This window comes from Schistocerca nitens, chromosome 8 (genome assembly GCF_023898315.1).
Source record: "Schistocerca nitens isolate TAMUIC-IGC-003100 chromosome 8, iqSchNite1.1, whole genome shotgun sequence".
In the NCBI taxonomy this organism is placed as follows: Eukaryota; Metazoa; Arthropoda; class Insecta; order Orthoptera; family Acrididae; genus Schistocerca; species Schistocerca nitens.
Genome location: NC_064621.1, coordinates 241,477,903 through 241,503,293, shown reverse-complemented (window position 1 = coordinate 241,503,293; position 25,391 = coordinate 241,477,903). Strand labels below are relative to the sequence as shown.

At 44.5% G+C, this 25,391-nt stretch overlaps 1 protein-coding gene across 1 annotated transcript in view; it reads left to right on the top strand.

The window, feature by feature from the left end:
- The window catches only part of LOC126199499 (putative methyltransferase NSUN7), a 194,719-nt gene that overhangs the window by 110,137 nt on the left and 59,191 nt on the right, over positions 1 to 25,391 (top strand). The window contains exons 6-7 of the mRNA XM_049936422.1: positions 1,043 to 1,191; positions 14,232 to 14,515. Of these exons, the coding sequence (XP_049792379.1) occupies positions 1,043 to 1,191; positions 14,232 to 14,515 (433 nt within the window). The remainder of the gene's footprint in view (positions 1 to 1,042; positions 1,192 to 14,231; positions 14,516 to 25,391) is intronic.

Sequence of the window (25,391 nt, the reverse complement as noted above, 5' to 3'; positions counted from 1 at the left end):
ATCTGTGCAATGGCCTGTTGTGACCCATTATTAAATAAAGATTCGACCAGACCTTCTTTAAATTTTATATTTTCCAATTCGTCTGCGAAATCCGAGGGTTTAACTTGTTGCGATCGTGATGCATGAATCGAGGGACAAGAACTTAATACGTAAATAGCAGCTCTCAACATTGGAGGCGTTGGAACGCTATTTTCGCTATTAGAAGTACAGGCGACTTCGAAAATGTCTGAAAACAAACATTTCCGTAACAAAATTACAGAATCCGTGTGCATTTTTAATGTCAGACGTATTGTGATTTTTTCCTGACGTAAGAGAAATTGACCCCCGCAGAGCTGTGATGTTTTTGACCGTTATTGCCCACCTAGTCGGCTTCAGCATCAATTGCTCTCATGATTTCGGAATGGCAGGGCAGCAACTTGAGTTAATCAATATAATGGAAAAACAGCCGAAGTTGCGAATTTACTTTTATTTACTTGGTGACTGGTTTCGGGTCGGTACCCATTTTAAAATCATGCAGATAATCAAAATGGTATTTCCCAAAATATAAGAACCATGTAAGATAATAAACATATACTATAACAAAGTGCAAATAAATGAACAGTCCAGAGCATAAGGAGTGTAGAGCATACAGATAACTCTGTAGGTGCAGTCAGTATGTTCTGTACTGTTCATTTGCACTTTGTTTCACATATGTGTTTGTTACATTGACATGGCTCTTATATTTTGGGAAATATTTTGGCTGTCAGGATGATTGAAAATGGGTCTCGACCTGAAACCAGTCACCAAGTAAATAAAAGTGAAATTCACAACTTTGGTTGTTTTTCTGTTGTGTTGTCTAACGGCTTTGTACGGTTTTAGTCGTAAAACGGTGAGACACAGTTTTCGTCGTGGGCTCTCGTACTATAACTTCGGGAGGCGATTCTTCAGCTGAATGATTTGGGAATAAAATATCTGGAGTTCGATTACAAAGAGTACTACTGCCACAGCGTAACTGACGGCTGTGCACCCAAACTAGCCACCTGAGTAGGTGACGCTGTTTCAGGAAGGAGGAGTACGAGGCGTACCTGCGAGCGCTGGGAGTGCAGAACGTGGAGGTGCACGCCGAGAGCTTCGTGGAGGCGGCGGCGCAGCACACGGCCTCAGCCAGGGCTGCCGAGGAGGACACAGAGACAGCCGTCTCCGAAGACATCGGTGAGAGGGCGCCCACCACCTAAAAGGAGAGATCAAACTGTTACTAACGTTGTATAAAATGTTCTCGGGTTTCCAACCTCGTCAATTGCTTAAAACTACACGAGCTTCCGCCCAAGCACTCCTTGGCCATTGTCAAGTGTTATGACTGTCAGTGGGCTGTTGGTGCGCCCTTATATACCCTAGCTGCCGGCTGTGACGTCACTGGTGCCCGTGACATTGCCATATACGGGCATGTTTTGAGTCGGCGTTCGATGTGCCCTCTTCAAACGCGTGATCGCTGGATCCCACACAGCGCTGAGCTGCAAGCCACCGTCTCTGTTCAAGGTGTTTGCGGTAATTTTTATTTCAATAGCTTCCTTTATTAAACTGTCCCAGAAGCCGTCAGTGCGAGCCACGGCAGAGGTATCGTCAAATTTTATGTGGTGACCGTTTTCTAACGCATGTTCAGCTAACGCAGAATGGTTCAAATGGCTCTGAGCACTATGGGACTTAACATCTATGGTCATCAGTCCCCTAGAACTTAGAACTACTTAAACCTAACTAACCTAAGGACATCACACAACACCCAGCCATCACGAGGCAGAGAAAATCCCTGACCCCGCCGGGAATCGAACCCGGGAACCCGGGCGTGGGAAGCGAGAACGCTACCGCACGCTAACGCAGATTTCTCTGGATAGCGTAGGAGATAATACCGCTCATGTTCTTTCCTGCGTTGTTCCACAGTGCGCACTGTTTGTCCGACGTACTTCTGGCCACACTCACAAGGTATTTCGTAGACTCCAGGTGTTCTGAGACCTACTGCGTCTTTAATTGGTCTCAGTAATTGACGGATTTTCGTTGGAGGCCTGGATATGGATTTGATCTTGTGTCTTTCCAACAGGCGGCTTATCTTGCCCGACACAGAGCCACAGAATGGCAGCAAAGCAAGTTTCATTTCCTGCTCTTCGTCGGTGGTCTTACTCTGATATTTCCCAGAAACCACTTCTTTCACTTGATGGGCGCTGTAGCCGTTATTCCTGAAAACCTTGCGTAGGTGACTCAGTTCGTGGGGCAGGTTGTCGTCGTCTGATATTACTCTTGCACAATGTACCAATGTTTGTAATACTGTGCGCTTCTGTGCTGGATGATGATGGCTGGTGGCGTGCAGGTACAGGTCTGTGTGTGTGGGTTTTCTGTAGACGCTGTGACCAAGGCACCCATTTCGTTTACGGTAGATGAGGAAGTCGAGGAAGTGCAATGCATTATCTTTTTCCACCTCCATGGTGAACTGGATATTACTGTTCATGCCATTGAGGTGTTCCAAAAACTCGTCTAATTTCTTGCGTCCGTGTGGCCAAATGACGAACGTGTCGTCAACGTATCGAAAGAAACACTTCGGTTTCAATGGCGCAGTAACTATGGCAATATCACGGGCACCAGTAACGTCACAGCCGGCAGCTAGCGTATATAAGGGCGCACCAACAGCCCACAGGCAGTCATAACACTTGACAATGGCCAAGGAGTGACTGGCCGAAAGCTCGTGTAGTTTTAAGCAATTGACGAGGTTAGAAGCACGAGAACATTTTATTCAATGTTATCGCCGCAAGACTCTGCATTCATATGTTACAAACGTGTTCACTTTGCCCAAGGACCATAGAGTTTCACTCGCCTCAGCTCCATTAGGTACTCACAAGGGGGCCTCCCCATCGCACCCCCCTCAGATTTAGTTATAAATTGACACAGTGGATAGGCCTTGAAAAACTGAACACAGATCAATCGAGAAAACAGGACGAAGTTGTGTGGAACTATGAAAAAATAAGCAAAATATACAAACTGAGTAGTCCATGCGAAAGATAGTCAGCATCAAGGGCACTGTAAACTGAGGAGCGCCTTGGTCCCGTGGTTAGAGAGAGCAGCTGCGGAGCGAGAGGTCCTCGGTTAGAGTCTTCCCTCAGGTAAAAATTTTACTTTCTTTATTTTCGCAAATTTACGATCTGTTCCTTCATTCAATGATGTCTCTGTTCACTGTAATAAGTTTAGTGTCTGTGTTTTGCGACCGCATCGCAAAACTGTGCGATTAGTAGACGGAAGGACGTGCCTCTCCAATAGGAACCGAAAACATTTGATCGCAAGGTCATAGGTCAACCGATTCCTCCACAGGAAAACACGTCTGATATATTATATACGACACTGGTGACGGCATGTGCGTCACATGACAGGAATATGTCGTCGACCCACGTAACTTGCACACCTGGCGAATGGGTAAAAAGATCCTTCTACCTTGCCCGATTTAGGTTTTCTTGTGGATGTGATAATCACTCCCAAAAAAGTGATGAAAACATAAAAGTTTGTCACATAAACTGCAACAAATGAATGCAACAGTCTCACAGTCGCACAGTTTTCCTTGTGCTCTGTCAAAACATATGTTTTTTACGTTTTCAAATGTTTCCGTGTGTAGACCGCCAAATCCTGCATATGTCCAAGCAAATCTGAACATGTCCTGGAATTTTGGAGAGCGAAGTTGATTATGTGTGAGTGCCTGAACTTTGATAATTGTATGAAAACAAAAAATTAAACTTGTCACTCGAGAGAAGACTTGAACCAAGGTCCTCCCGTTCCGCAGCAGCTCACGCTAACCACGGAACCACGGCGCTCGTCAGTTCACATTCTCCTTGATGTTGCCTACCTTGCTCATGGACTACTCACTTTGTATAATTTGCTTATTTTTTTCATAGTTCCACACAACTTCTTCCTGTTTTCTCGATTGATCTGTGTTCAGTTTTTCAAGGCCTATCCCTGTGCCAACTTATAACTAAATCTGAGGGGGGTGCGATGGGGAGGTTCCTTGACCATCGTGACTGTCTGTTTGGATTTGAACATGCTAATAGCCAAAATTACTAGACGAATTTTCATGTTGTTTTCGCAGGTAACTTGAGAATAGTTTGGGGCACTGTATAAGATCGCAGAAAAAAAGATATCCTAATTTAAAGTTTTACTAAAACTTTAGTGTCTGTCTGTCTATTTTAACTATTTTAAGACGCTAACCTCTAAAACTACTAGACTATTTTTCATGGTGTTTTCACAGGTACTTTGAGTATAGCTTTGGGTACCGTACAGGCTTTACTTAATCAAAATCGGATCACGAAGAAAAAGACATCCATACATATTATAAAAATGTATATATGTTGCACATCTCCTCCGAAATCACCGGACCGATTTCAGCCAAACTTAGTACACATATCACTGTCTGAGAAGAATCGCTTTGGGAGTTTTTTATTTTAAGATAATCGTATGGCTAGGGCCTCCCACCGGGCAGGTCGTTCGCCGGGTGCCGGTCTTTCAATTTGACGTCACTTCGGCGAACTGCAGTCGATGAGGATGATAGGATGATGAGGACAGCACAACACCCACTCCCTAGGCGGAGAAAATTCCCCGACCCAGCCGGGAATTGAACCCTGGCCCAAAGGACTGACAATCCGTCACACTGACCATTCAGCTTTTGTTCGCTGTTGATCGTTGTGTTTGTTCGTTGCGGACGTCACATGACATCCGTTCCAGTTCGTTTTTTGATCCTTCCATTCAGTTTTTTATTGGAAAGGCCAACCAGCTCTCTGACCGAACACGCTGAGCTACCGTGTCGGCACTACCGGGGGCGGACGGCTTTGGGAGTGAGATCCACCTACCCATCAAAGGAGTGAGGGGTGGGCGTGAAAAAGAAATGTAGGCGAATATCTACGTTTTATCCATCCACTATTTGAGAACGAGAGCGCTTAGTGCCTGGCAAGAGACTTTACACATAACGTCAATCCTTTACGAAACTTTTTCTCGCTTAGATCTTCCACAAAATGAGGAAAGAAGAAAAAATTATCGCTAACTGGACTTTCCCTCTTCATGCACTGAAACTGCCTCACACTTTGATTTATTACTTCTTTATCAGTAACTGTATTCGCGCCACATTATGCAGAGAGTGTTCAAATATAGCACTGAACACATGTGCAAAGTTATATAATTGTTTGACACTTAGTTCAGTATATACGACGTCATGAACTCTGAGCTGCGGCAACAAAACTGCCACATCATGCACGAAGTTTAAATTTATTATTATTAACCAAGGAAACGGTTTCAGTGAAATTTGGTAAAGAGACAGCTTGAACCCTGAGGAAGAACATAGACTACTTGAGAAAGTGTGTAGTAAAAAAATACTTACTGATCTGAAGAATATTATGCCAATCAGAGAAAATGTTTACTCTTTTGCTTTTGAACTACTCGTACGTCATATTTGTCAAAATGCTTATCCTGGTTGATATGTGTGCTCCGTGATACAATTCAATTCAAAGTAATGAATAAAATGCTTGTACGATCATTGATGTGTTTAATCCATACTTCCACATTACTTCAATAGCACGACGCATAGAAGCACAGTCCTGCCCATGCCCCTTTGTACGCACTGCTCGCAGCGATGCTGTGCACGTCGACGCATCGTGGGTTCGGTGGAACAGCTTGAGAAGGGGGAGACCGGGGAGTGCATGTTATTGCACGTACAGTAGTTCACTTATTCATCATCACTCATCGTAACAAAACTGATACACGAACACAGCCACAGGCAACAGCTAGTGGTAAATATTTTAGGACGTGATAGCATAGAAAAGGCGTGAGACGAGGATGCGCTCTTTTTTCTTACATTCAATACTTGCGTCCAGAAAGCTAAACACCAAGTTCGTGAAACTGCTGAGTCAGGGATCAGCATTAATGACCAGATGATAGACATGCTGTATTGTGCAGATGATACTGCTGTGGTCACAGAGGCGAAAGAGGGACTAGAGGATGTTCTCACCATAATGGAAAGGATTTTCTTAATATGGTATGAGAATAAAGAAGCGATAAACTAAAGTTAGGGTATGCAGTACAGCCCCCTCCCCCCCCCAACCCAAGAAGAATATGGACCTTTATACAGGGTGTAAATTATAAGTTGACAAACAAGAATAACTCCAAAAATAAGCTTCACACGAAAAAATGTGTAGAATCTAAAGTTGATTTTCGAGAGGACATCTGCAGGTGCTAAAATTACGTCGCCTGGGGGTGGGGTGGGGTGGGAGGCAGCTTTAAAATTTCAAATTGGAACCCCCATTTTTTATTGCAGAATTAGATTCTACATAAAAAACTACGTACATTTTGTCTTCAGCATTTGTTTTTATTCATGGTAGTTGGCGCTGTAATTCCATGTTTTCATTTTTGCGTGGAAAATGGTTACGGATAAATAAAAAATACTTATTTACTTCGTAGGATGTTTGGTTAGTTAGTTAGCTAATCAGATAATTTGTTTGATAATTAAAAGTTGTGTTGCCTCATGACCACGAAACAAACAAAACTAATCCGAATCTGCAGGAAAAATTAATATTTCGGTCAATATTTCTAAAACTCTAATTCCTCTCTCCCAAACCCCACTCTATGGGGAGAGAGGGAGAGTTTTAGTTTTACCGAATCAAAACTTACGAAGTAAATAAGTATTTTTTATTTATCCGTAACCATTTTCCACGCAAAAATGAAAACATGGATTTTCTTGAATTACTGCGCCAACTACCAAGAATCACAACAAATGTTTAAGAGAAAATGTACGTAGTTTTTTATGTAGAATCTGATTCTGCAATAAAAAATGGGGGTTCCCATTTGAACTTTTAAAGTTGCCTCCCGCCTCTTCCCAGGGGCTGCGGTGGCGGGCTAATTTTAGCACCAGCAGATGTCCCCCTCGAAAATAATCAACTTTGGATTCTACACATTTTTTCGTGTGAAGTTTGGAGTTATTCTGGTTTGTCAACTTAAAATTTACACCCTGTATAAGAGAGGAGCTAGAAATGATAGAGGCATGAACGTATTTAAGAAGTAAGATTACAATGAATTGTATAAGTGGGAAATAAATTGTGAGCAGAATACAAAAGGTCAAAATTCCATTTAATTTAAGAAAGAACTTACTCACCAGCAAGAACATCAGTCTGGGCGTAAAAATCGGATTAGGAAAGGATTTGTTTGGCGTGTGACCCTATAAGGGTGTGAAACCTGGACAATACCAAAACTGATGCTGCAGAAGGATGTTGATGATCAGCTGGAGAGTCAGAGGTACCAATGAATAGGTGCCGAGTAGAGCGCAGGAAACCAGATGTCTGTAGAGCCACATCGAAAGGAGAAGAAACAAACTCGTAGGACACATTTTAAAACCGAATAACATCGCTGTGACAATACCAGAAGGAATCGCCGGGGACAACCAATGATGTCGTACATGCAGCAGATTATGAATGATGCGGGATGCACTATATACGGGGGGTTGAACAGGAAGGCAGATAGAAGAGGGAAACCCATCTCAGGTTTGAACACTGAAGAGAGAGAAAGAAGAGACTAGCGGTCGTCAAACTACTGCCGGCGTGCGGCCCACGGTTCTCAGCCGTATTTGACAATAACACACATGTAGCAACTAACAGCCGAATCCAAAAACTTCAACTAACGTTGAGAACTTCTAAAGTGTGTGTAGTTTTCTTGCTCAGTAAGAAAGAAACATGCTGACAGGGGTAGTAATATTTTTTGATGTGCTTAATTTTAATTGACGTTGGCGAATTCGCCCACGAGCCAAGTAAATTAGGCCGTGTATCTCAGCGGTAAAAGGGTAAGTAGCACGGCCACAGCGCGATCAGAGTATGAGAGGGGGAATGTATCATTGCATTCCTTCCAGGACTGACAGCTCAGGGGCGTGTGCGATTCGTAACGGTCAATTTCTATGATATAAAAATGGTTCAAATGGCTCTGAGAACTATGGGACTTAACATTTGAGGTCATCAGTCCGCTAGAACTTAGAACTACTTAAACCTAACTAACCTAAGGACATCACACACATCCATGCCCGAGGCAGGATTCGAACCTGCGACCGTAGCGGTCACGCGGTTCCAGACTGAAGCGCCTACTGTTCTAAAGTAACAGTAAATAGCTGATACTGATTAGTATCGAAGTTAAGAAAGCCCCCGCCTCGACTACCATCGATAGTAATGAGCTGTGTAATCAAATCAGTGGAACTCAACACGTTTACTGTTAACGATTCCCTGTCTGCCGAGCCGTGGTGCTTATACCACCGAATTCAGCGCTGGGAAGGGCAATTCTGCAGTGCCGATGTGCTCAGTGCTGAAGGCCGTCGTCCAGACGAAGTGCGTTCCGTAGCTGTAAATTGTAACTACACAGAGGATGTCAAATGGTGTCTGCAAATTCCTAGGATCAGTACCATGCCCGACACGAATCGAGGAGTTCAGCTTGCTCATAAGCCAGGAACAGAGACTTGGTTCAAGCGTGCGGTCGTAAATAAGGTCGTCGTAATGTTAAAAAACATATCGGCTCAACCACTTGTTTATAGAGTAAAATACTAAGATTGACGCGTTTCGGAAGTCAAGCTTCCATCATCAGAATAATAAAAAGTAAAAGAACCTGTTAAAACTCGCTAAAATGGAACATGCACCAGGCACAATAAAATTGATAATAAAATTAAAACATCGTGGCTACTTCCCTTGTTGCAGCCGTGTCTTCCAAGGTGCATCTCCACATAGTCGTCAAAATATAAAAAACTCTAAAATGGTGTCGCCTATGGTGTTCAACATCTAACCACATGGCTCTCTCCTCTATCATCGTAAACCGCCCGTGCGTCTTCGTTGATACCACACACCACGTAGCCAAACACGACACTGAAACGCGAGTGAGCTCACGCGCAAGTAAACAAGGAAGTCACAGAGATGTCTATACAAACAGATAACATATACATGTTCCAAAGACGTCATGAAATGATGGTATCCTGCCAATTGCTAAAAATGTAGTTACTAAAAGAAACCAGTGAAATGTTTGAAAAAGTTATTTGTATCACCAGTTAGCTCTTCAGTCAGTGTGTTCAGATTATCCACGCTATGTATCGTAATTTCCAGCTGTTCTAGTAGATCCAGCTTTTTGCCTTTGTCCTGTCTATGTAAAATAACGAGATCCTGATCTATTCCCAGCATGGGGTGTCCCGTTTCGCAAATATGCGTGGCTACAGCTGACTTTTCAAAATTATTAAGCCGGAAAGCATTGCTATGTTCTTTGTAACGTACTTTAAAGGTCCTACCAGTTTGGGCTACATAGCTTGCCTTGCACATGTTACACTGAATTTTATAGACCCCAGCTCTCTCATATTTATCGCTTCCCTGCTGTATATTATTTCATGAGGTCCTTGGAATGTGTATACGTTATCTGTTTGTATAGACATCTCTGTGATTTCCTTGTTTACTTGCGCGTGAGCTCACTCGCGTTTCAGTGTCGTGTTTGGCTACGTGGTGTGTGGTATCAACGAAGACGCACGGGCGGTTTACGACGATAGAGGAGAGAGCCATGTGGTTAGATGTTGAACACCATAGGCGACACAATTTTAGAGTTTTTTATATTTTGACAACTATGTGGAGATGCACCTTGGAAGACACGGCTGCAACAAGGGAAGTAGCCACGATGTGTCAGAATACGCCTAGGCGTGTGGCATGAGAACTTTTGTGACCGTTAGCTCGAATCTGCGGCAGGTATTCCTCACTGCTACAAAGGCCTGAGGCGTCGCTTGTAAGCTACTACCTCTGTGATCTTAAGCTTTCAGCATCGCCTCGCCCCACTTCTTTCTTAGCAATAGTACTGCTGCCACGAGGCGCCCGTTCCACCAGATTCTCGACGGGATGGCTGTCGCAGGCAGTGGCTCTGAGCACTGTGGGACTCAACATCTCAGGTCATTAGTCCCCTAGATCTTAAAACTACTTAAACCCAACTAACCTAAGGACATCACACACATCCATGCCCGAGGCAGGATTCGAACCTGCGACCGTAGCGGTCGCGCGGTTCCAGACTGAAGCGCCTAGAACCGCTCGGCCACCAGCGGCCGGCTGTCCCAGGCAGTAAACGCCCACGTTGTCCTATTTCTTTTAGGACCATGAAAACTGGCCTGCCCCAAGCCCTCAGCCCACGTCGCTTTCGACGACTGTGGAGGCCATCGTCCTCCCTACTGTCAGAACCAGCGCGAAATTATATCCTCAAATCATGCAACTCTATAGACAGTTTGAGGCTGCCCAGTACCAACCAATATATGATTAATAATTCGATAACCCCACCTAAAAAATGTGATCTTATACAAAGTAAATATGAAATAAGAATTGTCAAAATTATTCACGTATGGTGGCACATGAATGATACTGACTATCAACATTCTTCCTAATGGATAAGATGGAGAAACGCAGAATGTTTTCCATCTCGGATACTCGTATTAAGGAACAATTTTTTCCTTACTTGTTGGAATTACTGACATATTGTCTGTATTAGTTTTTAATGCTGATTATGAAAATAACTTCCATTCTGTTTGTTCTACCACATCAGTATTTTTCAAAAAGTATAAAAATTAAAATAAAATTTCAATGAAGGTACGTATTTTCAAAATTATTGCTTTTGGGCATGTACTGAAACTAGTACCAACAGTTGTCTTAGCAACTTTTGAGTACTCTGTACAGTGAAGTTTTAAACTTTCTTGTTTTTGGTTTCCTTGCAGAATCTTCACCTTTACTGCCCCTCCTTAACATTCAACAATTGTCGCTCATCGTACATTCACTTCATGTTTCCTGGTATCTCTTCTCCAGCTGTTTAACATCCTGGTGGTAGTGTTGTCCTTGCTCTTCACTATGATGCCCAATATTTTCTGGCAAGTAGTCAATATGTGAGTGTAGCAAACGGGTATTTTCGCTTATACTACAACTCCACTGGTTGACATTTGTGAACACGGTATTGTCAATGTTCTTGTAATTTACACGTTTTTTTGATTTTCTAGAATGTTTTCAGCAACATATATGATGACAGTTCATGCTTCATATACCCCTACATCTACTGAATTCTGAATCCATTTGTCAATTTGAATACCAACAAAAAATCCAGATTCAATTTTTCTTCACTGATGAAGGGGCATTTCATAAGCAGAATCCACCTTGTGTAAGAGCCCTTAAAACCTGCTTCATCAATCACACACTTACATTTAGGGGTGGAAGCAATATCTTCTGTGACGTACAAGCAGCTCACGCAAGATCTAATCAGTTCTAGACACAAAAATCTCCCATTGTTCCCTACTCTTACATTCCTACGCCTTTGCTTTGCCTGGCTAACTCACTCACATAAAAAGCAGGGCACTTTGGTGTGCTCATCTTGCTTTCCTAACAAATTTGCTTCAGCTAAAAATAAAATATACTTTATTCCAATATTTGAAGACTATGTTTGCTGGAAGAACGGTTTTGAAATCAGTTATTTAAATACTCATATTTATTTTCAGTAATCTACGAGGGTCATTCAACAATTAAAGAGACAAATTGGTCTGGGGAAAAACCTGCGAGTAGGGCAAGTTTGGTACTTTTATGGCTTTAAGTTGGCATCACTGGGATGAGCCCTGATTAGCTGATGTATCAACATTGTTTTGTTTATAACTACTATAATACATTACAAAATGGCGAGTCCGCTTGAAACGTCCACATTAGTTGAGCAACGTTCTGTTATTCGATTTTTATTTGCTGAGAGCGAGAAACCAGTGAATATACACTGTAGAATGTCTAAAGTTTATAGTGAAGATTGTACGAATCGTGTAAATTTTTACAAATGGGTAGAGCAGTTCAAAAATGGTCGCAACTCAGTGACTGACGAACACCGTTCTGGCCGAACAGTCACAGTTTCAACTCCCTCACTTGAAAGTCGAATTGATGACATTATTCGTGCCGACCGCCGTGTGATTGTGGAAATGATAGTTGATAAGGTTAAAGTTACTACTCGTACAGCTCATAGTGTTATCTGTAACAAGCTGAAGTACCCCAAAACAGGTGCAAGGTCGGTCCAAAGAAGTTGACGCGGCTACACAAGGAGACAAGGTTGAGATTGTGCACAGACCTAAAGGAACGTTATGAAAGAGAAGCTGAGCACTTCCTCAACAAAATTTTAACTTGTGATGAAACTTGGGTTCACTGTTACGAGTCAGAATAAAAAAGACAAAGCACAGAGTGATTATCTCGAAGAGCAACGTACAATTAACAGCCAATACTATTCGGATTTGTTTTTAATCTATACTCATGCTCGTAAATTAAGGATAATGCTGATACTCAGTGAAACAACGCTCTGGTGAGCGGTTTGCGTGTTTAAATCACCTCAGGGTATGACCATGCGGTACATTTGACCTGCAGTCGTTGCACGGTGGCGCTGGCAGCAGTCTACATTCACAGAGGGGTGTTGGTGCATGTCAGAGTACGGTGCAGCGAGTAAGTGTGCAGACGTTTTCAGACGTCCTAATGGTGACTGTGTGTTGAAAATGGCTCAAAGAACACATGTTGATTACGAGGGGTAGAATACTAGGGCGATTAAAGGCTGGTCAAACAAAGCAGGTCGTAGCACGGGCCCTCCGTGTGCCACAAAGTGTGATCTCAAGATTATGGCAACGATTCCAGCAGACAGGAAACCTGTCCAGTCGCTACAGTACGTGACGTCCACAGTGTATAACACCACAAGAAGACCGATATCTCACCATCAGTGCCCTCAGATGGCCACGGAGTACTGCAGGTAGCCTTGCTTAGGACCCTACTACAGCCACTGGAACAGTTGTCTCCAGACACACAGTCTACAGACGACTGAACAGACATGGTTTATTCGCCTATTGACATGCAAGGTGCATTCCACTGACCCTGGTCACAGGAGAGCCCGTGAAGGCTGGTGTTAAGAACACAGTACATGGTCATTGGAACAGTGGTCTCGGGTTATGTTCACGGACGAGTCCAGGTGTAGTCTGAACAGTGTTTCTCGCCAAGTTTTCATCTGGCGTGAACCAGGAACCAGATACCAACCCCTTAATGTACTTGAAAGGGACCTGTATGGAGGTCGTGGTTTGATGGTGCGGGGTGGGATTATGATTGGTGCACGTACACCCCTGCATGTCTTTGACAGAGGAATTGTAACAGGTCAGGTGTATCGGTACATCATTTTGCACCAGTATGTCCGCCTTTCAGGGGTGCAATGGATCCCACCTTCCTCCTGATGGATGATAACACACGGCCCCACCGAGATACCATCGCAGAGGAGTACCTTGAAACAGAAGATATCAGGCGAATAGAGTGGCCTGCCTGTTCTCCAGACCTAAACCCCATCGAGCACGTTTGGGATGCTCTCGGTCGACGTATCGCTGGATGTCTTAAACCCCTACGACACTTAAGGAGCTCCGACATGCAGTGGTGCAAGAATGGGAGGCTATACCCGAGCAGCTGCTCGACCACCTGATCCAGAGTATGACAACCCATTGTGCGGCCTGTGTACGTGTGTATGGTGATCATATCCCATATCGATGTCGGGGTATATGGGCAGGTAACAGTGGCGTTTTGTAGCACATGTGTTTCGGGACGGTTTTCTCAACTTACCATCAACACCGTGGACTTACAGATCTGTGTGGTTTGTGTTCCCTATGTGCCTATGCTATTAGCGCCAGTTTTATGTAGTGCCACGTTGTGTAGCATCACATTCTGCAATTATCCTTAATTTATGAGCACGAGTGTAGGTGAAGCCAGCCATGAGAGAGAGACGTCGTGGATCTCAGAGGAGAGGTGTGATTCTTCAGCAAGACAACGCACGTCCTCTTATTGCTCAACTGACCCGTGAAACCATCGACAAAATGGGCTGGGAAGTACTGCCCCATCCCCCTTACCGTACTGATTTAGCAACTAGTGACTTCCATTTGTTTGGTGCACTGAAGGAGGCATTACATGGGAAGAGGTTCCAGAAAAACAAGGACGTGAAAAAGTTTGTGAAAAATTGGTTCAAACATCAAGATAAAGAGTTGTTTGCAGCCGGAATAGAGAAGGTTGTAGCCTGTTGGAACAAGTGCATAAGTGTTCAAGGGGATTATGTTGAGAAGTAGAAAAGTGTTGTTTTGTTTTTACCAGACCAATTTGTCTCTTTAATTACTGAATGACCGTCGTAATTCCTGGCAGAGTGTTGTAATAAATGTCGGGTGTTAGTAAATTTGTCAGGCGACAGCGCAGCGCTGACGGCGTCAGAGGAGATGTGGTCGGCGAGCGGCGACGAGGGCCCGCTGTCGTCGGTGGTGGCGGTGCTGGCGACGCCGCCCAGCACGTACTCCGGCGTCGCCGACCCGGTGGAGCTGGCGTGCTCGCGCGGCGGCGACCTCTCCGTGCTGCAGCTGCTCACAGACAGCGACGCGGGATCCGCCGCCAGGGGGCGCGTCGCCGCCATCCTAGACGAGCAGCGACAGACGCTGCTGCGCGCCATGTCGCGGCCACAGGTAGGCGGCTTCGGGGCCGAGTCGTTCCTTGCTGCTAACGACTCGCCACCTGTGGTACTGTGCTCTCGAGGGCGCGACAAGAGAGCCGCAGTCACAAGAAAACGAGGGGGGGTGGGGGGAGGGAGGGAATTTACCTGAAGATAAAGATACAAAATACAGACAGCTTAACTGACAACCGGGAGAGACAGTGACATCATCCTCCTCTCTATTTAGTGAGAAGGAGCCTTTTCCTTAGCGCGCGACTGACTCTAAGCACTATGGGACTTAACAGCTGAGGTCATCAGTCCCCTAGACTTAGAACTAAACTAATGGCCATTAAAATTGCTACACCAAGGAGAAATGCAGATGATAAACGTGTATTCGTTGTACAAATATATTATACTAGAACTGACATGTGATTACATTTTCACACAATTTGGGTACATGGATCCTGAGAAATCAGTGCCCAGAACAACCACCTCTAGCCGTAATACCGGCCTTGATACGCCTGGGCATTGAGTCAAACAGAGCTTGGATGGCGTGTACAGGTACAGCTGCTAATGCAGCTTCAACACGGTACCACAGTTCACCAAGAATAGTGACTGGCGTATTGTGACGAGCCAGTTGCTCGGCCACCATTGACCAGACGTTTTCAATTGGTGACAGATCTGGAGAATGTGCTGGCCAGGGCAGCAGTCGAACATTTTCTGCATCCAGAAAGGCCCGTACAGGACCTGCAACATGCGGTCGTGCATTATCCTGCTCAAATGTAGGGTTTCGCAGGGATCGAATGAAGGGTAGAGCCACGAGTCGTAACACATCTGAAATGTAATGTCCACTTTTCAAAGTGCCGTCAATGCGAACAAGAGGTGACCGGGACGTGTAACCAATGGCACCCCATTCCATCACGCTGGGTGATACGCCAGTATAGCGATGACGAATACATGCTTCCAATGTGTTTTCACCGCGATGTCGCCAAACACGAATGCGACCATCATGATGCTGTAAACAGAACCTGGATTCATCCGAGAAAATGACGTTTTGCCACTCGTGCACCCAGGTTCGTCGTTGAGTACACCATCGCAGGCACTCCTGTCTGTGATGCAGCGTCAACGGTAACCGCAGCCGTGGTCCCCGATCTGATAGTCCATGCTGCTGCAAACCTCGTCGAACTGTTAGTGCAGATGGTTGTTGTCTTGCAAACGTCCCCATCTGTTGACTCAGGAATCGAGACGTGGCTGCACGATCCGTTACAGCCATGCGGATAAGGTGCCTGTCATCTCGACTGCTAGTGATACGAGACCGTTGGGATCCAGCACGGCGTTCCGTATTACTCTCCTGAACCCACCGATTCCATATTCTGCTAACAGTCGTTGGATCTCGACCAATGCGAGCAGCAATGTCGCGATACGACAAACCGCAATCGCCATAGGCTACAATCCGGCCTTTATCAAAGTCGGAAACGTGATGGTACGCATTTCTCCTCCTTACACGAGGCATCACAACAACGTTTCACTAGGCAACGCCGGTCAACTGCTGTTTGTGCATGAGAAATCGGTTGGAAACGTTCCTCATGTCAGCACGTTGTAGGTGTCGCCACCGGCGCCAACCTTGTGTGAATGCTCTGAAAAGCTAATCATGTGCATATCACAGCATCTTCTTCCTTTCGGTTAAATTTCGCGTCTGTAGCACGTCATCATCGTGGTGTAGCAATGTGAATGCTCAATAGTGTACTTAAACCTAAATAACCTAATGACAGCACAAATATCCATGCCCGAGGCAGGATTCGGAGCTGCGACCGTAGCAGCTGCGCGGTTCCGGACTGAAGCGCCTAGAACCGCCCGGCCACAGAGCGTCGGCTCAGTCCGCGACTGTAAACGCACGCGTTTCTCACAGCGTCATTTCGTACAAGTAGCATTATAAATCTGCTAGCGAACAGATGCCTATCCTTAACACGGTATATGTGACAACAGTGCATTTGAATGAAATGATAATTAAATCAAGACCCTAAGCTGCCGACAGGCGTTGATATACATCAACGGTGACAGTTGAAAATGTGTCCTCCGACCGGGATTCGATCCCGGGATCTCCTTCTTACATAGCAGACGCTCTATCCATCTTTTGTTTTATTATCAGATTAACTTGGTATTTTCATGTAAATCAGACAACCATAGTCAAACCATCATTTAATATCAGCTGCAAAAAGAAAATCACAAATTAATTCAAGCACAAACAATTATTAAATTCTGAACGAGAAGACTAACCTATTATCCCACCCGTCTTGTCAATTTCTGAGCCACCGAGGACACAGAGGATTGTGTAACTGCAGGGATTTATCCCTTGCACGCTTCCCGTGAGCCCCACATTCCCAACTTAAGGTCCACATACTACATTCGTAGTGCCCCTGTCCACTACACTCATTACTCGCGGCAGACAATCTTACAGAGTCCCGTAAGAGTTCGGGCATCGCATGTGCTTCCGCACGGAAGGAGGTCATTGGCCGGTTAGCCTTAACTATATCATCTACATCTACATCTACATGACTACTCTGCAATTCACATTTAAGTGCTTGGCAGAGGGTTCATCGAACCACAATCATACTATCTCTCTACCATTCCACTCCCGAACAGCGCGCGGGAAAAACGAACATCTAAACCTTTCTGTTCGAGCTCTGATTTCTCATATTTTATTTTGATGATCATTCCTACCTATGTAGGTTGGGCTCAACAAAATATTTTCGCATTCGGAAGAGAAAGTTGGTGACTGAAATTTCGTAAATAGATCTCGTCGCGACGAAAAACGTCTTTGCTTTAAAGACTTCCAACCCAACTCGCGTATCATATCTGCCACACTCTCTCCCCTATTACGTGATAATACAAAACGAGCTGCCCTTTTCTGCACCCTTTCGATGTCCTCCGTCAATCCCACCTGGTAAGGATCCCACACCCTGCAGCAATATTCTAACAGAGGACGAACGAGTGAAGTGTAAGCTGTCTCTTTAGTAGACTTGTTGCATCTGCTAAGTGTCCTGTTGATGAAACGCAACCTTTGGCTCGCCTTCCCCACAATATTATCTATGTGGTCTTTCCAACTGAAGTTGTTCGTAATTTTAACACCCAGGTACATAGTTGAATTGACAGCCTTGAGAATTGTACTATTTATCGAGTAATCGAATTCCAACGGATTTCTTTTGGAACTCATGTGGATCACCTCACACTTTTCGTTATTTAGCGTCAACTGCCACATGCCACACCATATAGCACTCCTTTCCAAGACAACAGCGCGACACCAGCGGCCCCTAGGTGAAGCCGGCCAGTGTGGCCGAGCAGTTCTAGGCGCTTTTAGCCTGGAAACGCGCGATCGCTACGGTCGCGGGTTCGAATCCTACCTTGGGCATGGATGTGTGTGATGTCGTTAGGTTAGTTAGGTTTAATTAGTTCTGATTCCTAGGGGACTGATGACCTCAGATGTTAAGTCCCATAGTGCTCAGAGCCATTTGAACCATTTTGAACCCTAGGTGAAGAGCACATAAGCCCAGAGCCCGATTGGTGGAGCCCATTTGGATAGCAGCTTCGATGGCAGTTCAGGACAGACTTTTGTCAGACACCAGCAGTCACTGCAAATATTGATTATTTTGTATGTCGCGCTTTGCTTGCGCCCCATCTGGCAAAGTTAAGTATTGCAATTTCCTTGTTGTAATAAAACACATTAATACGAGTTGTTTGATTGTTTGTCTAGCGAACCGAGTACACAGGATTCCTATACACAACAAAATGTATGATCTGCAGTTGGTTACCGGCTGCCTTGCTCAAGCATCTGGTTTAAGAACACTGAAAGTGGCCGGCCGGTGTGACCGAGCGGTTCTAGGCGCTTCAGTCTGGAACCTGCCTCGAATCCTGCCTCGGGCGTGGATGTGTGTGATGTACTTAGGTTAGTTAGATTTAAGTAGTTCTTAGTTCTAGGGGACTGATGACCACTGATGTTAAGTCCCATATCGCTCAGAGCCATTTGAACCATTTGAACACTGAAGGTAGGTGTTTCGTTGTTACTCGAGCAGAACTGGAATGGTGTCACATGCTAAAGCAGTAAAAATTTTAAGTTTCTTTGCTAATCACTATCCTAAACGCTTAACCCATGTAGTCCTTGTATTCAGTCTCACTGGACAGTTGGTTTCACTCTGCCTTGTTGGTTGATTCGGGGGAGGAGACCAAAATGCGAGGTCATCGGTCCCATCGGATTAGGGAAGGATGTGGAGGAAAATCGGCTGTGCTCTTTCAAAGGAACCTGAAACGATTTAGGGAAATCACGGAAAACATAAATGAGGGTGGCCGTACTCGGGTTTGCACGGTCGTCCTCCCGAATGCGAGTCCAGTGTGCTAACCACGGCACCACAGCGCTCGGTCCATTGGGCCTGGAAGTCGTTCCCGTAAGCGACAGTGTATAGTAGTAGCCATAAACAACAGATTTGGATTTTGTTTTACGTTCAGTTTCTTTTAAAAAGGTTACAAATTTTGTAACTGATTTAACACAATGATGCATTTACTTTATTGTGTGCAAATTTTTTTCGTCAGTTAAGTTCGTTTAAGTAATATTTTTCAGTAATGTTTCATGTTAATCAAACCTTCTGGCAAAACTGTGTAATTTGATAAATCTGTGTAAAAAAGATTAGAAAAAGGTAGTTTTATGGGGTAAGGGGTTGGGGGAGGGCGCAGCTTTGTCATTTTTGCCAGGATCGTAGGATCATCTTGAAGCTACTCTGATACCGAAATACCAAAGTTTGTTGTTACGGCCAATGCAGGCCTGCTTCAGTTACTCATAGACTTGGTTCACGAGTGACGGGAATTTACGAAGCGCAAATCGTGCCAATACCAGAACTTGTGGATGGCGGTAGACAACCAAGTCTGAATCGATATTCCAGAAAAGTTTGAGGTAAATAAAAGTCGGGAGACTGTTAAGCTTATAGGGCACGATGATCACCTTCACAGATAGACGTAATTGACTTGTTGATGTGAAGACGCGGGGTTTATAGAGCACTGCGAGTAGACATCACGGGCGTGCCGCGTGCTTGGTTTTGTGTGTGCCTGGAGTGGCAAACATAAGTTGTAATTGGTAGCAGGACGTGACCGGGCTGTGACGTAACATCTGATGGCCAAAAAAAGATTAGTCTCAAAGTAAGAAGCCAGCGATCAGGAAGATTACGTATCTTTATTCTCCACACTGAAGCAGGCACCGTCTATTGCTCTCATAGCAAGTAGCTACGTAATTAAGTTCACAATACAATTCAAAAATCCACAGTGCAATCCAAATCGTAACTAAGTTCTAAGCCCAAGGTTGTCATATAAGATCTATACAGTAACACTTCGATATTAACACAGCTAGCGAGCAACAGCGAGTGGTCCCGGCGCAGGTCTGTGCTCCAGTTATATCTTGTGGCCATAGAGGGAGCTGCAGGCAAGAACTATTGAATGGCGCGACGTCTTCAGCCGGAGATAACGCCATTTGAAATGGCTCTGAGCACTATGGGACTTAACTTCTCAGGTCATCAGTCCCCTAGAACTTAGAACTACTTAAACCTAACTAACCTAGGGACATCACACACATCCATGCCCAAGGCAGGATTCGAACCTGCAACCGTAGCAGTCGCGCGGTTCCGGACTGCGCGCCTAGAACCGCTAGACCACCGCGGCCGGCGGGAGATAACGCCATGAACCTCCGGCGGCCGCGACCTGAAGCCAAGGCCGACCACCACGCATGTGCGGCCAGGCTGAGCGACGGCAGGGCGCGCGTGATTCGGTTAGGTCCGCGGACATAGCACTTGACACGCTGTTTCTGGGCCGGCAAAGTATTATTATTATCTTTTATTATTATTTGCTATTTTCTTTTAGTCTGTTATCTATATAAAATAACAGACCGAATGTGCATCAGGTTACCTTCCATTCGGAAAGTGGGTGCACTCAGCGACTTTTGTGTGGCCTATAAATTACAGAGTGCAGCAATCAGTCGTCCTTTCTTAGATTTTTTTACCTAAATCCAGATTTCGGCATTAATAACCAAAAAATAAAAAGAAAACATCATAAATTTTCACAAGCACTGTTGTTTACCGTACGCTCTCTTCCAATTCGTGTGTGCCGCGTCTCCTTGGAGCATCACTGTCATGTCTGCTGTCTGTGAAGTTACCCGTTTCTCGAATCTGTTATTTAATAGTGGCGACAAGGGTATGTGATGAAGTCAGACTTTGTGGATAACTATCCGCAAGGCGTAGTGGTTAATGCAACTGCCTAGTCAGCAGGAGATCCCAAATTCGAATACTGGTCTGGCACACATCTTCACTTGTCGCTGCTGATTCCGCGTAATGTCCTGATGCAGCTGGCATCAATAGTTCTTTCCCTTCCCCTTTCCTTTCTCCCCTCCCCCCCCTCCACATTCAATAAACATAATATGTATCACAACTGTTCGAAGCTCGTGGCCGTGCGGTAGCGTTCTCGCTTTCCGCGCCCGGGATCGATTACCGGCGGGGTCAGGGATTTTCTCCGCCTCGTGATGACTGGGTTTTGTGTGATGTCCTTAGGTTAGTTAGGTTTAAGTAGCTCTAACTTCTAGGGGACTGATGACCATAGATGTTAAGTCCCATAGTGCTCAGAGCCATTTGAACCATTATTTTGTGTCACAACTGTGGATTCCGCATAAGAACAGACACCTTGGATTCACAAAACCTAATCCAGAGACTTAACGTTGCACCGCTTTGCTTAGTGCAAAACATGGCATCAAAAGCACTTAAATACACACTGATAAGCCAAAACATTATGACCTCTACTCATCACGGAAATTCATTGTCGCCTTGTGGCTTTGTGTGTATGTGACGCGATAAATCAAGTTAATAAGAGCCAGAGACGAATGGGGGAATCATACTAGGACTGTACAGGCTTTCAATGAGGTATTTCCACTGATATTTCCACTGACGTGAATCACTTTGACAGGGGGCAGATTGTTATGGTCCAGCACCTCACAATGAGCATCTCAGAACTGGCCAAGCATGTCAACTGTTCAAATGCTACTACCATCGTGAGCATCGAGGGAAATTGGTTGAAAGATAGTGAAGCCTAGAGCAGGTGACAAAGTGTTGTATGTCCATGCCCCATCACAGAAAGTGGAGGTCAGACGCTCGGCCACCCTGTAGCGCAGGTTAGTCAGCGATTTGTGGCAGACTGATAACAGAGTACAATGCTGATCCAGGCGCAAGTGCCTGGGAGTACACTGTCCAGTGCACATTGTTAAACATTGGACTCCACAGCAGTTGACCCTAGGCATTCCAACGTTGACTCCATGATATCATCAATTACGACTGCAGTGCGCATGGATCATAGGGATTTGGCCGTGTGTCAGTGAACTTGTTGCCTCATTGGATGAATCTTGTTACACCAGGTCGATAGTCGAGTCCAGATACGGTGTCATCAAGACGATCTGCTGCTTGAACACAAAATGTGTCGTGGAAGCAGGCCGATGGTGACAGTATTATGATGTGTGTTGCCCAATTGCGACTGCATGTTCTAGCGGGATAACTATGTCACAAGGCCAGAATCATGCTACAGTGGTTTGAAGAGCATGACAGGGAACTGAAGATGATGTCTTGGTCACCACATTCTTGTCTTCTGAACCTGATGCATCACGCCAGGTCCACTGTATGACAGCTTCTCTACGCCCACGAACTATCAGCCTATAACTAACTGTAACTGCTTGAATTATGTGTAGACATATATGTGGAACATACTAAGGAACTGTCAAATCAATGTCATGCAAAATCGTACTGTGTTGTGTTCCAAAGGTGGACCAACAAGATATAAAGTAGGTGGTCATAATTTCTTGGCTCATTAGAATATGCTAGGAAATATTCTTTTCTAAGTATGGGGCAGTGCAGTTACGTCGTTGCTCATTGTTTATGCACCTCAGTAAATAGTATTCTATGAGGATCCACAAGACTGGCTAAGTTTCACGGAAGCTCGAAATTTAAAGCGGACGTCAATGCGAGATGCTCTTAATAGTTTCCATAATGAAATATTTTTTTAAAATATGGTAGAAAACCCAAAGAGATTCTGGTCGTCTGTAAAGTACACCATGGCGAAAAACAGTCAATATCGTCACTGCGCGATAGCGATGGAAATGTTACCGATGATGGTGCCCCTAAAGCGGAGTTACTAAATACAGTTTTCCATAACGACGAAGACGAAGTAAATATTCCAGAATTCGAAACCAGAGCAGTTGTTAGCATGAGTGACATAAAAGTAGACATCTTAGGTGTTGCGAAACAACTCAAATCACTTAAGAAAGGCAAGTCTTCCGGTCCAGATGGTATACCAATCAAGTTCCTTTCAGAGTATGCAGAGCAATAGAGCCTTTCTTAGCAATCATATACAACCGCTCACTTGACTAAAGGTCTATTCCTAAAGACTGGAAAGTAGCACAGATCACACCAATATTCAAGAAAGGAAATAGGAGTAACCCACTGAATTACAGACCCATATCATTGACCTCAATTTGCAGCAGGATTTTGGAGCATATAACGTACTCGAACATTATGAATCACCTTGAAGAAAATGACTTATTGATACATAAACCAATACGGATTCAGAAAATATCGTTCTTGTGCAACACAGCTAGCTCTTTATTCCCATGAAGTGAAGATTGCTGTCGACAAGGGATCTCAGACCGCTTCCACATTCCTAGATTTCCAGAAGGCTTTTCATCTACATCTACATCTACATCTATACTCCGCGAGCCACCTTACGGTGTGTGGCGGAGGGTACTTATTGTACCACTATCTGATCCCCCCTTCCCTGTTCCATTCACGAATTGTGCGTGGGAAGAACGACTGCTTGTAAGTCTCCGTATTTGCTCTAATTTCTCGGATCTTTTCGTTGTGATCATTACGCGAGATATATGTGGGCGGTAGTAATATGTTGCCCATCTCTTCCCGGAATGTGCTCTCTCGTAATTTCGATAATAAACCTCTCCGTATTGCGTAACGCCTTTCTTGAAGTGTCCGCCACTGGAGCTTGTTCAGCATCTCCGTAACGCTCTCGCGCTGACTAAATGTCCCCATGACGAATCGCGCTGCTTTTCGCTGGATCATGTCTATCTCTTCTATTAATCCAACCTGGTAAGGGTCCCATACTGATGAGCAATACTCAAGAATCGGACGAACAAGCGTTTTGTAAGCTACTTCTTTCGTCGATGAGTCACATTTTCTTAGAATTCTTCCTATGAATCTCAACCTGGCGCCTGCTTTTCCCACTATTTGTTTTATGTGATCATTCCACTTCAGATCGCTCCGGATAGTAACTCCTAAGTATTTTACGGTCGTTACCACTTCCAATGATTTACCACCTATGGCATAATCGTACTGGAATGGATTTCTGCCCCTATGTATGCGCATTATATTACATTTATCTACGTTTAGGGAAAGCTGCCAGCTGTCGCACCATTCATTAATCCTCTTTTGATACCGTTCCTCACAAGCGACGATTAATCAAATTGTGTGCATACGGAGTATCGTCTCAGTCGTGTGACTGGATTCGTGATTTCCTCTCAGAGAGGTCACAGTTCGTGGTGATAGACGGTAAATCATCGAGTAGAACAGAAGTGATATCTGGCGTTCCGCAAGGTAATGTCATAGTCGCTCTGCTGTTCCTGATTTATATAAATGATCTAGATGATAATGTGAGCAGCCCCCTTAGATTGTTTGCAGATGACGCTGTAATTTACCGTCTAGTAAAATCATCAGACGGTCAATTCCAATTACAAAATGATCTAGAGAGAATTTCTGTATGGTGCGAAAAGTGGCAATTAGCACTAAACAAAGGAAAGTGCGAGGTCATCCACATGAGCACTAAAAGACATCCGATGAATTTTGGGTATACGATAAATCGCACAAATCTAAGAGCTGTCAATTCGACTAAATACCTAGGAATTACAATTATGAGCAACTTAAATTGGAAAGACCACATAGATAATATTGTGCGGAAGACGAAACAAAGACTGCGCTTTGTTGGCAGAACACTTAGAATATGCAACAAACCCACTAAAGAGACAGCCTACATTACACTTGTCCGTCCTCCGCTGGAATACTGCTGCGCGGTATGGGATCGCTACCAGGTAGGATTGAAGGACATCGAAAAAATTGAAAGAAGGGCAGCTCCTTTCGTGTTATCGCGCAATAGGGGTGAGAGTGTCACTGAAACGATACGCGAGTTGGGGTGGCAGTCACTGAAACAAAGGCGGTTTTCTTTGGGGCGAGATCTATTTACGAATTCAATCACCAACTTTCTCTTCCGAATGCGAAAATATTTTGTCGAGACTCACCTACGTCGGGAGAAATTGTCATCATAATAAAACAAGAGAAATCAGAGCTCGAACGAAAGATTTAGGTTTTCCTTTTCCCCACGCGCCATTCGAGAGTGGAATAGTAGAGAAGTAGTATGAAAATGGTTGGATGAACCCTCTGCCAGGCACTTAAGTGTGAATTGCAGAGTAACCATGTAGATGTAGATGTAGATGTAGATGTAGGACTCCAGCATACAGTCCAAGTTTCCATCGTCAGTAGGCGCCACAGTGGCAGCGCTGAAGTCTCTGGCAGTGGTGGGAATTTCAAAAATCAAAGATGGCAGTTGGTAAGGAATTTAAAAGTGCAAGACGGGAGGAAATTTAAAAAATATGTATACAGTATTTTTTTTAAAGTCGAAGTTCGGCCTAGCCTATTTGTGGGCTGTAGCTGTATCTAAATTGTTCCGTGATGCTTGTTAAGTCTTGCAATGTTCTTTCCACGTGTAAACGTCTGCAAAACTACATCAGCAACACAAGAAATGAAATGTACACACACACACACACACACACACACACACAC